The sequence below is a fragment of the Salmo salar genome, chromosome ssa18, assembly GCF_905237065.1.
Source record: "Salmo salar chromosome ssa18, Ssal_v3.1, whole genome shotgun sequence".
NCBI classification, from domain to species: domain Eukaryota; kingdom Metazoa; phylum Chordata; class Actinopteri; order Salmoniformes; family Salmonidae; genus Salmo; species Salmo salar.
In genome coordinates, this window is record NC_059459.1 from 13,462,200 (window position 1) to 13,478,493 (window position 16,294).

The 16,294-nt window shown below is 42.5% G+C and overlaps 2 protein-coding genes across 3 annotated transcripts in view; one reads left to right on the plus strand and one right to left on the minus strand.

The window, feature by feature from the left end:
• The window catches only part of LOC106576715 (ninein-like protein), a 66,849-nt gene extending 60,298 nt beyond the window's left edge, over positions 1-6,551 (minus strand). The window contains exon 1 of the mRNA XM_014154049.2: positions 6,528-6,551. The gene's annotated coding sequence lies outside the window, so the exon portion shown is untranslated. The remainder of the gene's footprint in view (positions 1-6,527) is intronic.
• Positions 6,552-6,585: 34 nt separating this feature from the next.
• aifm2 (AIF family member 2) lies at positions 6,586-14,678 on the plus strand. 2 transcript variants are annotated; one of them, XM_014154056.2, is made up of 9 exons: positions 6,586-6,738; positions 8,119-8,300; positions 8,405-8,520; positions 8,745-8,864; positions 11,515-11,607; positions 11,715-11,823; positions 12,131-12,283; positions 13,955-14,155; positions 14,293-14,678. In XM_014154056.2, exons 2-9 carry the CDS (start codon positions 8,129-8,131, stop codon positions 14,442-14,444), a joined length of 1,116 nt encoding a protein of 371 aa, XP_014009531.1. In that variant the 5' UTR covers positions 6,586-6,738; positions 8,119-8,128; the 3' UTR covers positions 14,445-14,678. The 2 variants fall into 2 exon arrangements, with proteins under 2 accessions (XP_014009531.1, XP_014009532.1); XM_014154057.2 differs by lacking the exon at positions 6,586-6,738 and adding an exon at positions 7,508-7,638.
• The last annotated feature ends 1,616 nt before the right edge of the window (positions 14,679-16,294 follow it).

The window sequence follows — 16,294 nt, forward strand, 5'->3', positions numbered from 1 at the left end:
GAAATTCTGGTACTCAATTTGCCAAATGTCTTTTTTTATTTTTTAGAATGCACTCATATATACATTTTCTGATGGTATCAGGTATATATTTTGGTGTTAAAATAAAGAATATTATATGTGCCTTGTTTGCATAAATACAATGGTGTATTTGCATATATAAATATATCAACATAAATGGGTGGAATAGGGCTGAAACCACAAAAACTTCCTCTTCCTAGACCTACTTACACTCACACATTCCTGTTGTCACATTCTGTTGCATAATTCAACAAGTGTGTCAATAGCATGGCTGTGTTCAGTATGTTTTAACATTCTGGAAAGTTTAATTGAAACGGTGCTGTACTGAACGACCAGTTGAAAAACAAGGAGGGGTTGGGTTGAGGAATGCTGTCAGCATGTCCACTGCCCTTAAAATACGTCACCCATTGCTTCAACCTACACCTCACCACACCCACCAAATGGGAGCAAACGTACCTCAGTCTGTTCAAGAACGTTTTGGGGAAACGTGTCGTTCTGTACAAACTGTTCCACAACGGAGCAAACGTTCAAGAAAACTGAACGCACCTCCGGATGCCCTCGGTTTAAAAATCAAAACACTTGGCTCTAGATTACACCTGTACTTTGTTTGCAAAATCAGACATAATATCACTATAATCTGTGTTCATTTCCCAGATATTGCTTTCATTTCTTCACATCTAATTTGAAAACATTTCAACTGTAGCAAATTACTTTTCAGTTCTACACAAAAAAAAAAAAACACCCAACAAAACAAATGTATCTTTCCTGTGGTGTAAGTGTCGAGATGTGTTAAATTCCTCACAAAGCTTTAGCGTTCTTATAGATCCAACAGAAAGACATTGTTGAGTAGATTTTGCAGCCCTAAACACAGGAAATAGATGGCTGAAAAAGACAGATCCTCAGGTGGGCGGGCATGCGTGTTTCTACTACTATGTTGAACATTCATATTGCAATGTATAGGGTTACCTGTGGATCTTCGGTCAAATAAATGGTGTATCAGCTTAGTCAGTGACACCCACAGAATGCAACTGTGAAAAGGTCTCACAAATATTAGCGTCGTACACACAAATACTCACTGAGAAGGCTGATACCTATGGATCTTGCGTCCATGAAATGGGGTAAGGCTGTAAATTGCAATATGGATGTCCAATACAGTAGGTTGACAGATTAGTATAACGACACAAGGTGAGACCCAGATGCAGACACGGGAGGCAGATGGTTTGAGCTCTGATATTTATTATAGTCCAAGGGCTAGGCAAAAGGCAGGTCGGGGACAGGGTCCCAAAATAAGAGCTACAACACTAACATTTGTGTAAACTCTTCACAGTTGTGTTCTCTGGGTGTCACTGAGTAGGCTGATACCCCATTTCATGGACCCAAGATCCATAGGTAATGTTGCACATTGCAATATGAATGTCAATATGCACAATAGGCATTTCAAGGACCCAAGTTCTATAGTTAAGGCTGTGTTTTGCAGTTTTGCAGTGTTTAGCATTATCTAGTGTATAGTCCAAAGGTGGCATAATTTCACTATTTGTTTAAGTTGTCATCACTTTCACTGAATTACTTTTATTTTTAAGGCGAACCACAAATTCCACTATTGTGGCTCACCATTATTGTGGCTAGCTTCACATAAGTACCACAACCTTGTTCATTTGCTCCTTCCACAGTCACAAGAAACCCACACCTGAAAATTCCTGCCCTGCATTTCGGTTTGGGCCTCTTATAGCCTACATAGTCATTGCTTGAGGCCTGAACACTCACAGCCACGTGTTCATGCACACACCAATATCAGAATACTTGAGTAATAATAACAGACATTATTATTCGGGATACTCAAGTATTCTTATTTGGAGTTGACACATATTAACATCATATCCCGTTTCCAATAATCCGAAAAAGGCTTGTATCCTGATTATGAAAAACCCGGATAAAATGTCTGGGATATGCTGACCTTAGATATTGGCTAACTGTGGCATGTAAACATATTATCCTGTTTACTGTTGTTTTTCTGGTCTCTGCAAGCTGTTTCGCATATCATGGGTGTTGTGTGATGATGTCATCTGACTGTCATACTCGCTAAATATACTTTGTCGCTATATTTAGCGAGTATAAAAAGTAGGCTACCTGATCAGTTCGATCCACTATAATTCCATCATAGTTTATGTTGCTGATACTCTGTACTGGACCATATAGCCGGGCTACTTTCACCCCTAATTTAGACAACCTTCTGCATATTATTTCCGACATTTGGTAGGGCATTTGTTTGTCAGCTATAGTTTGATACATACAGCTTCTCTTCTGTCATAACTTGTTGTCCCAGAAGACTAAATGAACTATTTCTCACCAGAATAATGTCTTACATTGATAGAAATAATGCATAAGTAATCTATTTAACACATGCTAAATATGTATTTTTCTTTTAGGGACCAGGGAGAAAACGCAGTAACTCCAAAACAGTGGAAAGATTAGTATTGTGCAAAATGTCATCAGTTTCACCAGTTTTAAGTAAATGAAAAGCGAGAAAACATGAAACACTTTTCTGATAAGACTTCAGTTCGTCATGGGTGCATATTTTATGTGGTTGAAATGATGCCTGCTTGCAAAGATAACACATTACACAAGTATTTGCATTTTCTCAAGAGATGCTGAAATAAATCAATAATATTTCTCCACTCCTGTTCCCAAGACAAAATTATCATTTGTTGTGTCATTTTACTGCAAGAAATGCATAATTCTGCAGGAGTTAATATATTAGAGCATTTTAGGCCTACAGTCAGTGTCCATATTTCAATTACTATTCCATTTAACCCAAATGAATTTAAATGAGGAATATTCTGTTTTTTCATGGTGCAGGGATACACGTGAGCGGGATATCAAAGGTGCATGTAAACAATTTCTCCCGAATAGGACATTGAGCGGGATATGAGCTACTATCCGGAATACTGTGCGCATGTAAACGTGATTGTGAACATCCCAATGGCTCTATAAAGCCCACTAGCGGCTGCCCAGGCTATCCCCAGTGAGAATTTTTTTTTGTAGCATAGGCTATATGGAACAGTGTTGCCAACTTAGCGACTTTGTCGCTATATTTTGCGAGTATTCAGACCCCTCTAGCGACACATTTAAAAAAAAAATCGTCTAGCGACAAATCTAGCAACTTTTCCTGGTGTTATTGGAGACTTTAACGTGAAAGCACATATCGTTCTTACTCTTCTCAACGAGCAGCGGGTTCTGCCGTGGGCCCCACCCCCGAAAGACACAGCGCCCGCACCCCACCCCCGCCGCCGCTTGATAGCAAAAACTATTCACCTGTCCGTTAAGCACCTCAGAGGAACAAACCCTAAAAAGGGTGAGCGTTATTGGAGATGATACACGAGCATACTGCCTGTATTGTAAGGCTGATTTCTACGCCAAACTTAGTGATGTAAAAAAACACATGACAACTCAAAAACATACTCAAAAGGCAAAGCCTTATAGCAGTTCCAGCCAAAACAAGCTGCCATCTATGGTTAAAAAAATTGACTCTGCAAAAAAGGCTGAGGCCACCATGGCATTAGCTATCGCTGAACACTGTTCCATGCTGGCATGTGTTCACATTGGAGAAGCATGTAGAGCTGCTTTCTCAGACGCCACTGCTGCTACCCACTTCAAAATGCACAGGACTAAGTGCACAGACATTATTAATGGTGTTCTAGCACCATACTTTCTGAAAAAGCATTTCAGCCTCCTCCTCGATGAGTCCACGGATGTAAGTGTTTCTAAGTACCTGGGGGTTGTGATGAGGTACTTTAGTGACACCAAGCAGACAATTGTATCAACATTTCTGGGGCTTGTTGAGTTGGAGGGAGGAGATGCCAAATCTATTGCCCGTGCTGTTGTGGCTTTCCTCGAAAAGTGTTGTCTTAAAAAAGAGAAACTCCTGGGGATAGGGACTGACAATGCCTCTGTTATGACGGGGATTAACAATGGGGTCCATAAAGTGCTGAAGGAGGAGTATGGCCTCAAATATCTGGTTCTTATTCGCTGTGTGTGCCACTCTCTGCAGCTTGCTGTAAGTCATGCTTCCAATGACACCATCCCCCGTAGTGTGGAGTACTTGGTATGAGACATTTATAACTGGTTTTCAGTGTCTCCAAAGCGCAGGGAGGCCTACAAAGCCATATATGAGACCATCAACTGTGGGGAGAAGCCTTTACAGATAACCAAGGTGTGTGCCACACGTTGGCTCTCCATTGAACCTGCGGTTTCATGCATTTTGGACCAGTGGGAGGAGCTTAGGCTGCATTTCGCAGTCACCAAGTCCAGTGAACACTGCTACATAGCTGAGGTTTTATACGCCATGTACAGTGATCTTCAAAACATATTGTATCTGACTTTTTTGAAGTCAGTGTTGGGTGAGGTACAGTTGGCCATCAAGGCTTTTGAGGGAGAACAAGTAGATCCTCTTAAGCTACTTGACAGCTTGGTTAGCTTGATCAAGCCTGTGAGCAGCAGGTTGCTGAATCCACTGGCAAATGTTGATGTACTCAAAGGGCCAATAGATGGATACATCAGTCCCAAACCGTACCTTGGTTACCTTTTTGAATCAAAGGCAGCTGAGCTCTACCTTGCGCCTGAGGATGAAAACAATGTCCGAAAGCGGTGTGTAGCCTTCACCATCTCCCTCACTAATGAGTTGAGGGTGAGACTGCCGGGCAACATCAAGCATTGCAGTACATGTCAGTTTTCAATGTGGAGGAAACTCTAAAGCACAATAAGAGCCCTGGAGAAATAGAAAACATAGCCAAGCTCCTTGGCTACTCCCCTGCAGAGATAGACAAGATTGTCCAGCAATGGCGTGCCATCCATCTTTGTAAATTACATTTACATTTACATTTAAGTCATTTAGCAGACGCTCTTATCCAGAGCGACTTACAAAATGGTGCATTCACCTTATGATATCCAGTGGAACAACCACTTTACAATAGTGCATCTAAATCTTTTGGGGGGGGTTAGAAGGATTACTTTATCCTATCCTAGGTATTCCTTAAAGAGGTGGGGTTTCAGGTGTCTCCGGAAGGTGGTGATTGACTCCGCTGTCCTGGCGTCGTGAGGGAGCTTGTTCCACCATTGGGGTGCCAGAGCAGCGAACAGTTTTGACTGGGCTGAGCGGGAACTGTGCTTCCTCAGAGGTAGGGGGGCCAGCAGGCCAGTGGTGGATGAACGCAGTGCCCTTGTTTGGGTGTAGGGCCTGATCAGAGCCTGAAGGTATGGAGGTGCCGTTCCCTTCACAGCTCCGTAGGCAATCACCATGGTCTTGTAGCGGATGCGAGCTTCAACTGGAAGCCAGTGGAGAGAGCGGAGGAGCGGGGTGACGTGAGAGAACTTGGGAAGGTTGAACACCAGACGGGCTGCGGCGTTCTGGATGAGTTGTAGGGGTTTAATGGCACCGGCAGGGAGCCCAGCCAACAGCGAGTTGCAGTAATCCAGACGGGAGATGACAAGTGCCTGGATTAGGACCTGCGCCGCTTCCTGTGTGAGGCAGGGTCGTACTCTGCGAATGTTGTAGAGCATGAACCTACAGGATCGGGTCACCGCCTTGATGTTAGTGGAGAACGACAGGGTGTTGTCCAGGATCACGCCAAGGTTCTTAGCACTCTGGGATAAATGGAATGAGACAAAAAACACACTGGGCTTCTGGAGTGAGATTTGGAAGTTCATGGATGCAGCTGATATCAACCCCCGTTTCAAGAACTTGCCATAGCTGCTGTGTCTGTGTTGTCCTTGCCACACTCGAATGCTGAAGTCGAGTGAGTATTCAGCCAGATAAGTGTGGTAAAAAGCAAACTTAGAAATCGGATGTCCTTGCAGACCCTTTAACTCCATCCTGTACATTCGATATGGACTGAAGCTGTCTGGTGAGGCTTGCTATGAGCACCAGCTGCCTGATAATGTTTTGCAGCTTTTTGGCACATCAGCTGCTTACTAATTTAAGTCAGTTCCCTCAGTTGCTGAACCTGCCATAGAGAGCCTTGACCAAAATGATGATGACCCACTCTTTCTGTGAGCCAGCACAGCCTGTGTGTGTGGGGAGGGGGGTCTGGAAAATAAAACAATTCACCTGAATTAGGGCCAGACTAGTTACCATAATTTTCTCACGTCGCCATTGACAGTTTTTTCTATTGTCTCTTTTTGGTCCATTTAGATTGTTAATGTAGATTGTATACAAAACAATTTTTTTTTAAATGTAATGGTTAAAAGTGTTCATGTTTTACTGTGACTTGTTGTAGGCTCCTAAGTGGACCATAAGGTTAAAAAACAAACCAAATTAATAAAATTAAACTAAAAATAAAAAAACTAAATAAAAAACTAAGTAACTCCGCCAGAATGTCTCTTTTGGGTCACTTTTGCCGGTCCCGAGCCCAGATAAAGGAGGAGGGTTGGAATTGTGACATTTAAAAAAACAAGAATCGACAGAAGAAAGTTCATTTGTAGTGCTAAAAATATTTAAGGTGTTTTTTACTCACTTTTTGTCTCTCCCACGAATTATTCCTCTCTTCTACAGCATCCATCACAATTACATGCACATGGCCAATTATGCGAATTAGGCGATGACGTAATTTAGCGACTTCTAGGACAGCCAACAGCTACTTTCCTAACTGAGGAGTTGGCAACACTGAGAGAAGACGGGAAACCACGCTGGAAAGTAACGACGAAACGGTTGTAGCCTACATTTTGGTAAGTTAATTCTATACGATGTGTTATTATAGTTTCAATATGTAAATTCAAGTTGAGTTTGAGTGGTGCCTATATTGGGTTTGATTTAAGTAGAAACTAGGGTAGTTCAAATGTGTCAACTAGATTTGATCGAGAGTCGCTGAATAACGGCATTTGGTTAATCATTTCGGAGTGGACATTTTTGTAATTACTTTTCTCGGTGAGTTTCCAATACGGTTCCGAGGCACAGGGTATAAGGTACAGAGCGTGCTCTTGAATTGCGAACGAATTCTAGAGTAGCCTAGCTACTTTACTGTGTCATACATACCTTTTTACGTTAACAGGCTAAGCAATGAACTTATGGCTAAGCCAGTCACTGACTCGCTAGAATATGTCAAGGTGTGTAATGTTACAATATTCTGATGTAAATGTCTCAGATGAAGACTGTCATTAAATGTTCCTGTTTAAAGTGCTAAGTCATTGTTGTGTTTTATATAACGGGTGGGTCTAATGCTGATTGGTTTAAACTGCATGCCATCCGGTGTCTATTGCACAAATTACCACCAGCTAAATATGACGTTAAAATGCCTAATTACTCCGTTCCATCTGACTGCGCAATCCACTGTCTCATTAGCCCGGACGGGGAATTTATAAACTTGTTCGCCACAATTAAAAAGCATCTAGACATTAACTCACAATTCTTTTAGACTAACATTTTGTTTTCAACAGCAGAGATTTCAGGATGAGACGGACAGCTATCGAAATAAGATTATGCTAATTCATGATATCTCAATAGAAAACAGGTCTAACGAAACGGAGTGCAGCTAGTTTGAAGTCTTAACAACTTCAGTTTGAAGTGATTGTGTTAGGCTAGCGCCTTTGAACGACAGTGTCCTGACGAGAACTCATTTTCTATGCCAGGTAAAGTCGCCCATCAATAGCTCATTGTTATGGATTTATACAAATGTTATGATTTGTATGCATTTATGCAAAGGTTTTTGTTATCAGCCCTGTTGGCGTAGGCCAATATTTTATTTTCACTCCATATTTGTATATACGCTGAGTGTACAAAACATTAAGAACACCTGCTCTTTCCAAGACATTGACTGACAAGGTGAATCCAGGTGAACGCTATGATCACTTGTTAAATCAGCTCCAATCAGTGTAGATGAAGGGGAGGAGACAGGTTAAAGAAAGATTGTTAAGCATTTGAGACTTGAATTGTGTATGGGGGGGTGCAACTCAATAGTATGAAGGTGTTCTTAATGTTTTTGTACACAGTGTAATTTGTTATTTCTGAGAGTACTTTGACTCTTGTCGGGAGTATTTCTTGCTCTTACATTTCTTTCATACCAGAAATGTTTTAAAGTTTTCATTACCATTTCACCCCTATCGTCATAGCCTACAGACAATGGGCAGCCAGATATCTGTAGACAATGTTCATGTTGTGGTGGTTGGTGGGGGTTTCGGTGGCACCGCCGCCGCACAACAGCTCAAATCCAGGGGGATACCATTCACCCTCATTGACCTCCGTGACGCCTTTCATCACAATGTGGCTGCCCTCCGTGCCTCTGTTCAGAGTGGTGAGAACCTTTGACCCATTGGAAATTGTAACATCACTGGAAAAACACTGATATAACAATTCTCACTTAAAGAACCTTTGACATATTTAGTTACTTTCTCACAGGCTTTGCCCAGCAGACCTTCATCCCATATTTTAAGACATTTGGAGAGAATTTCCTTCAGGGGCGAGTCGTACGGGTGGACCCAGTGTCACAGACTGTAGCGTTGGATGGAGGAAAGGTACAGTAGACTATATGAGCATGCTGGGGTTTATTATGTAATGTCGCTTTCTCTAGTCAGTTCAGCTCTAGCTGCTGAATATCAACTCAGCTTTGTATTCTTGGTGAACTCTCCTTACTTAGGCCTATGCAGTGGTGTGCTGTCCAAAGCAGACAGCATCTGACAGGCTGGAGAGTTGACAGTTTGCTCCTCTAATTTGATTGTGTCATTGTCTTACACCACAGGAAGTTCATTACTCGCACCTTATACTGTGCACTGGCACAGACGGCCCTTTCCCGGGGAAGTACAACATGGTGGCCTCCTATCAGACAGCCATCCAGAAGTATGAGGACATTGTGAAGGAGGTACATTTTCACAGACGTGCATTCCCAGGGCTGGTTTGTTGGTGCAGACTTAATGTTCATGTTTGATCTACACTGAACAAAATATAAATGCAACAATTTCAATTATTTTAGAGTTACAGTTCATATAAGGAAATCAGTCAATTGAAAAATTCATCAGGCCCTAATCATAGGATTTCACATGACTGGGAATACAGATATGCATCTGTTGGTCACAGATACCTTACAAAAAAAAGGTAAAGGTGTGGATCAGAAAAACATCCCAAACATGCTCAATGGGTGACATGTCTGAGTATGCAGGCCATGGAAGAACTGGGTCATTTTCAGCTTCCAGGAATTGTGTACAGATCCTTACATTATCATGCTGAAACATAAGGTGATGGCGGTGGATGAACGACAAGCTTCCCTGAGACTGTTTCTGACAGTTTGTGCAGAAATTCTTCGTTGTGCAAACCCACAGTTTCATCAGCTATCCGGGTGGCTGGTCTCAGACGACCCTGCAGGTGAAGCAGCCGAATGTGGAGGTCCTGGGCTGGTGTGGTTACACTTCGTCTGTGGTTGTGAGGCTAGTTGAACGTACTGCCAAATTCTCTAAAATGACGTTAGAGGTAGGGCTGGGTGACATATCAAAATCATTTGAATTAATGTTTTTGCTCGATATTCCAAATGCCTGTATCGCAAGAATATAGGTTTTGTGTTGTTTTTTAATGAGCTTTTACGTCTGCTTATTCTCATGTCTCTTTCGCTCTTCTGTGTTGTGTGCACCTCCATATTTACACCAGAGACCTGTATATAATGAAGAGATGCACGTCTCCACCCTAACAATGGGGGGAGTCGTCCCAAAGGCGTGAAGGCAGGCGACAAGCTTAGGTCCAAAATAAGCCCATAGAAATGCATTGGACTTATTTTGGACAGATTTTAGCGAGTGAAACCTCTCGCTTTGCCTCTTTCTCTATGGTTTACACATACCAAGCCCCTAGCTCTTACACCAACAAAGTTGAGAGATCACATCTTCCTCACTGACAAGAGGTTTCAATTTGCTGTTCGTATTTGAGGTTTGGTCCAACATAATCTGTCATATGGACACAAACACATTGAGACATTTATTTTTATTTAAATACTTAGTGGGTCGAGCCCCGAATGCTGATTGGCTGATAGCCATGGTTTATCGGCCCGTATACCACGGGTATGACAACATGTGTTTTTACTGCTCTAATTACGTTGCTAACCAGTTTATAATAGCCATAAGGCACCTCTGGGGTTTGGGATATATGGCCAATATGTCACGGCTAAGGACTGTATCTTGGCACTCTGCGTTGCGCATAAGAACAGCCCTTACCTGTAGTATATTGGCCATATACCACACCCCCTTGTGCCTTATTGCTTCAGTAGTAGAGGAGAAGTTCACTTTTCTAACAATACTCTTTTTATATCTCTACTACTCAAATTGCAAGCAGAGCAGACACCACTAAAACGAGAGTATGAATGAACATTGATTCTGGAAAATGAAGCAGCATTTTAGCCAAATACTCTTTTATACTAGCTGTCTAGTCTGTGTTTTATAAATAAGCATGAACACAATTATAAACTCAACAAAGAAACGTCCTCACTGTCAACTGCGTTTATTTTCAGCAAACTTAACGTGTAAATATTTGTACGAACATAAGATTCAACAACTGAGACACAAACTGAACAAGTTCCATAGACCTGTGACTAACAAAAATTGAATAATGTGTCCCTGAACAAAGGGGGGTCTAAATCAAAAGTAACAGTCAGTATCTGGTGTGGCCACCAGCTGCATTAAGTACTGCAGTGCATCTCCTCCTCACGGACTGCACCAGATTTGTCAGTTCTTGCTGTGAGATGTTACCCCACTCTTCCACCAGGGCACCTGCAAGTTCCTGGACATTTCTGGGGGGAATGGCCCTAGCCCTCACACTCTGATCCAACAGGTCCCAGATGTGCTCAATGGGATTGAGATCCGGGCTCTTCGCTGGCCATGGCAGAACACTGACATTCCTGTCTTGCAGGAAATCACAAACAGAATGAGCAGTATGGCTGGTGGCATTGTCATGCTGGAGGGTCATGTCAGGATGAGCCTACAATGTAGAAGACTGGTACTGTATATTGTGAATCTCCCATAATAAAAAAAAAAAAAGGAAACTTAGGCAATATTGCACAGCCCTAGTTGGTGGTTTATTGTAGAGAAATTAACACTCCATTCTCTGGCAACGGCTCTAGTGGACATTACTAGAGTCAGCATGCCAATTGCATGCTCCCTCAACTTGAGACATCTGTGGCATTGTGTTGTGACAACTGCACAAGGTGCACCTGTGTAATCATGCTGTTCAATCAGCTTCTTGATATACCACACCTGTCAGATGGATGGTTTATCTTGGCAAAGGAGAAATGCTCACTAACGGGGATGTAAACAAATTTGTGCACAAAATGAGAAGCATTTTGTGTGTATGGAAAATTTTAGGAATCTTTTCAGCTCATGAAACATCGGACCAACCCTTTACATGTTGCATTTATAATTTTTGTTCAGTGTATTTTGCAATACATTTGACAATTTTTGTACCTACGTTCATGTGTTTTTTTATGAAAATATTAGTAAATGACAGGTGTTTGATTTCTCCCTGCTGTTGGTCAGGTCCAGGCCGCAGGTTCGGTTCTTGTGGTAGGCGGTGGATCCACTGGTGTAGAGATGGCTGCAGAGATCAAAACAGAATATCCAGACAAGAAGGTAAAAATATCCTACATCCCTTTGTTATTCACACCTCTTAGAGACTTGTGGTTGGAGCACAACTAATGGAGCTTGCCCTCCATTCTCAAACACCCCCATGTTTCCAGGTGATCCTGATCCATTCCCATGTTGGCCTAGCCGACCCAGAGCTGCTGCCCAGTGTCAGACAACAGGCTAAGGAGGTGCTGCTGGAGAAAGGAGTGGAGCTGCTACTGGGTAAGAGGTTATGTCTGGCTGAGGAAATGTTAGTCAGGGTGACACAACATCACCAGTCAGAGTGAAAATGCAGTTTTGATTATGGCATGTTCAGCTGACAGAATGTGTGCAGAGGGTGATTGCCTCACTTCCTCATTATTGGATATGGAATTAGGATGTCTGTTGTGACTGGCACAAACAGTAAATGCCTAGAGAACCTTTGATCATCTGTTTTCATGCTAAACACTTATTATAATTCTCAGTGCAATTCACCTGCTGTTATGTAATTTCTTTCACACTGTGGCCTCACCTTTCCATCTGACTCTAGGGCAGAAAGTTTCTAACCTGTCTATACTGGAGCTCAATGTGACCAACAAGAACATGGTTATCGTGACAGACAAGGATACAGAGATCACTGCAGACCTGGTCATCTGCTGCACAGGCATGAAGATTAACTCTGATGCCTATAGCTCCACTCTGAGTGAGTTGTCTTTCTTGTCCACTAGGTGAAGGGATTATGCCATCTGAGTCCAAGGCAGCCCAGAAATTCAAGAAGTACTGCTCAAAGCGCTGTTGATAAAACTACTACAGGAGAATTCAAAATCTGTTAAACAGTTTTGCTGGATATATAAAAAGTTAATTAATCACCTTTCCTGTGAAAGATGGCTGGTTAGAGAAACCTCATATGATGAACTTGCATATTAAATTCCACATCTGCTCTTTCCATGACATAGACTGACCAGGTGAAACCAAAATTCCCTTATTGATGACTTGTTAAATCCACTTCAATCAGTGTAGATGAAGGGAGGAGACGGGATAAAGAAGGATTTTTAAGCCTTGAGACAATTTAGACATGGCTGTGTGTTCCATTCAGAGGGTGAATGGGAAAGACCAGATTTAAGTGCCTTTCAACAGGGTATGGTAGTAGGTACCAGGTACACCAGTTTGTGTCAAGAACAGCAATGCTGCTGGGTTTTTACACTCAACAGTTTCTTGTGTATGAAGAATAGTCCAATACCCAAAGGAAATCCAATCAACTTTACACAACTCAATATTAGGAAGGTGACCGCATGCGCCATCACACGCAGGTTGATTTTTGTCCCCACACCAGACGCGATCAGGACACGCAGGTTGATTTTTGTCCCCACACCAGACGCCATCAGGACACGCAGGTTGATTTTTGTCCCCACACCAGACGCCATCAGGACACGCAGGTTGATTTTTGTCCCCACACCAGACGCCATCAGGACACGCAGGTTGATTTTTGTCCCCACACCAGACGCCATCAGGACACGCAGGTTGATTTTTGTCCCCACACCAGACGCCATCAGGACACGCAGGTTGATTTTTGTCCCCACACCAGACGCCATCAGGACACGCAGGTTGATTTTTGTCCCCACACCAGACGCGATCAGGACACGCAGGTTGATTTTGTCCCCACACCAGACGCGATCAGGACACGCAGGTTGATTTGTCCCCACACCAGACGCGATCAGGACACGCAGGTTGATTTTTGTCCCCACACCAGACGCCATCAGGACACGCAGGTTGATTTTTGTCCCCACACCAGACGCCATCAGGACACGCAGGTTGATTTTTGTCCCCACACCAGACGCCATCAGGACACGCAGGTTGAAATGCCAAATCACCTCTGAACCGACTACATTCATTTGGGGACACGTTGAAAAGCAATAAACATTTATGGCAATTTAGCTAGCTGGGAAGCTAGCTAGCTTGCTGTTGCTAGATAATTTGTCCTGGGATATAAACATTGGGTTGCTATTTTACCTGAAATGCACAAGATCTTCTACTCTGACAATTTATCCACAGATAAGGGTAAAAAAAAATCTTGTAGTTATCTTTTGACTTTATATGACGGTTGGCAACCAACTAAGGTACATTACCACTACCGACTGGAGTGTGGACCTCGGTTCATCTTTCAGTCACCCATGTGGGTATATGCTCCTAAAAAACCAATTTGGAGATGGGAGAGGCGGGAGTTGCAGCGCGTCACAAATAGAATACATTTATATTTTAGCGCCTGGCTACGCACACGACGCGAGCAGTGTGGTCAGCATGTTAGTACACAATGTACAGTGGTCTAAACACTATCCACATGCATTTACTGAAGTTTTGCTGTTTTATATTTCAGATGGATGCCTAGCAGAGAATGGGTCCCTGAAAGTGAATGCGCACCTGCAGGTGGAGGGCTATGACAATGTGTACGCTGTTGGGGACTGTGCCAATGTTAACGAGCCTAAGATGGCGTATCATGCAGGTCTCCACGCCGGGGTTGCTGTTACCAACATCACCAACAGTCTGATGGGGAAACCCCTGGAATCTTATCACCCAGGTAATTGAGACTGGAGACTGGGAAAAGAGGAGACAATCTCTTGTAAACCCTACTTCTGTCAATGTTATTGTTTTGACCATGATATCTGACTATAGAACATTCTATCATGGGTATATGCCCACATGTTTTCCTGACAGGGAGTGTGACCATGTTGTTAGCCATGGGCCATAACGATGGAGTGGGCCAGTTCAATGGGCTGAGGCTTCCCCGTTGCCTTGTAACTCAGGGCAAGAGCAAGAACCTACTGCTGTGGAAAAGCTGGAAGGAAATGGGTCAGAAAGCTCCTTAACGTGTGCCAGACAGAACATTGTGGAGCGAAGACATGAGTGTGCCGGCACAGCCTTGACAGAGAGTGCCTTACTCGGGTGACAGCTTGCTGTAGTTTTGGCATTCTGACATGACTATTGATATGAGACCATATATTTGTAAAATATTTCTACGCAAGGTGATGCAAACTTTGTACAATGTCCATTTTTTTTGCCAATGAATGTTAACGTATGCCTTAATAAAAAATACATCAGAATTTTATGGTTAAATATATTTCTGTAATTTGATACAATTTAAAGAGCAACTGAGCTAAACTCGCCGCTTGTTTTTCTGCTGCTCATTTTTAAAAACAAGATTTGAGTCTTGGGGGTATGGTTCGATGTGGGTGTGTTATGTTTGTTTTATCGTACCCTGAAAGTTACTGTTTGTCCCTCAAGACGATAGCGATAACAGCCACTACAATGTCCTCAATGGTCAGAAAGATTAATCAAGAAATCTGTAATTCACGTTTTTGCAGAAGAGATCTTAGTTGCGAAATTTTACATCTAGCTTAGGTGTTTGGTCCAGTATTTCAAGTTTAAAAAAAAGTGAATTGAAAAACCAGTCGGTGCACTGCAGACAGTATTGAGTCAGTTGCAGCTGGCCTCGCTCAGGACTGGTTTCTGAGAACATGTCTACAACTTCATCAGCAAGCTGTTAGACTATCGTAAATAAAGCATAAGCTGCGACACTTAAATTTTTTTATCAGTGCCCAAAATCGCTAACTAGGTAAGTTCCATCTCTGTTTGTCAATGATGCTAGTAGCTAGCAGGCACATTGAGCAGGCAGGCCATGTTCATTAAATCAACTTAGCAAGTCACTGGCGACGTATGCTTGGGTGCAGTTTTTATTTTCCAAAGTTCTCACAATCTATTACCAGAGTGTGTCTGTCAGGCAATGTTTCATAGTGAATCAAAAGAACCATAACGCACTCCCAGAAGCTTGGCACGCAAATTCATACAAAGATGTGTAATGGGTTCGCACTCAAATTTCGCTAAATGCTAAACATTTTTTTTTTGTGCGAATCCATTACACCTCTTTTATAGCAACTCATGTTATAAAACAGGTCACGGTAGGAGACGATACCTGCTAATGAGTTCTTTAAATGTGGCAGTTGGGATGCAAGTGCATATTGTCTCAATTCTTATTTTTGCCCAAAACAGTGGCAGACAAGTGCTCTATCACATCAGCAAGTGACCACTCCATAAATGGCTTAGGGGCCAAGTGTTTCAACATTACATTGGTGATGTGTTGTCTTATATAAAGTCTGAGATCCATTATGCAGCACCTTGGACTGTTATGATTTGATAGAGCGTAAATCACCGCAGCTGTTTCTGTGCATGACAATTCTACCCAGGCATTACAATCCCGTGTTGGTGAGAATGATTGTAACCCAACGCTCATGTAAGTCGTGACAACCTCCAGTTACACCTCACAGAACTCTGTTTTGGAATATATACTGCTCAAAAAAATAAAGGGAACACTTGAACAACACATCCTAGATCTGAATGAATGAAATAATCTTAAAATATTTTTTCTTTACATAGTTGAATGTGCTGAGAACAAAATCACACAAAAATAATCAATGGAAATCCAATTTATCAACCCATGGAGGTCTGGATTTGGAGTCACACTCAAAATTAAAGTGGAAAACCATACTACAGGCTGATCCAACTTTGATGTAATGTCCTTAAAACAAGTCAAAATGAGGCTCAGTAGTGTGTGTGGCCTCCACGTGCCTGTATGACCTCCCTACAACGCCTGGGCATGCTCCTGATGAGGTGGCGGATGGTCTCCTGTGGGATCTCCTCCCAGACCTGGACTAAAGCATCC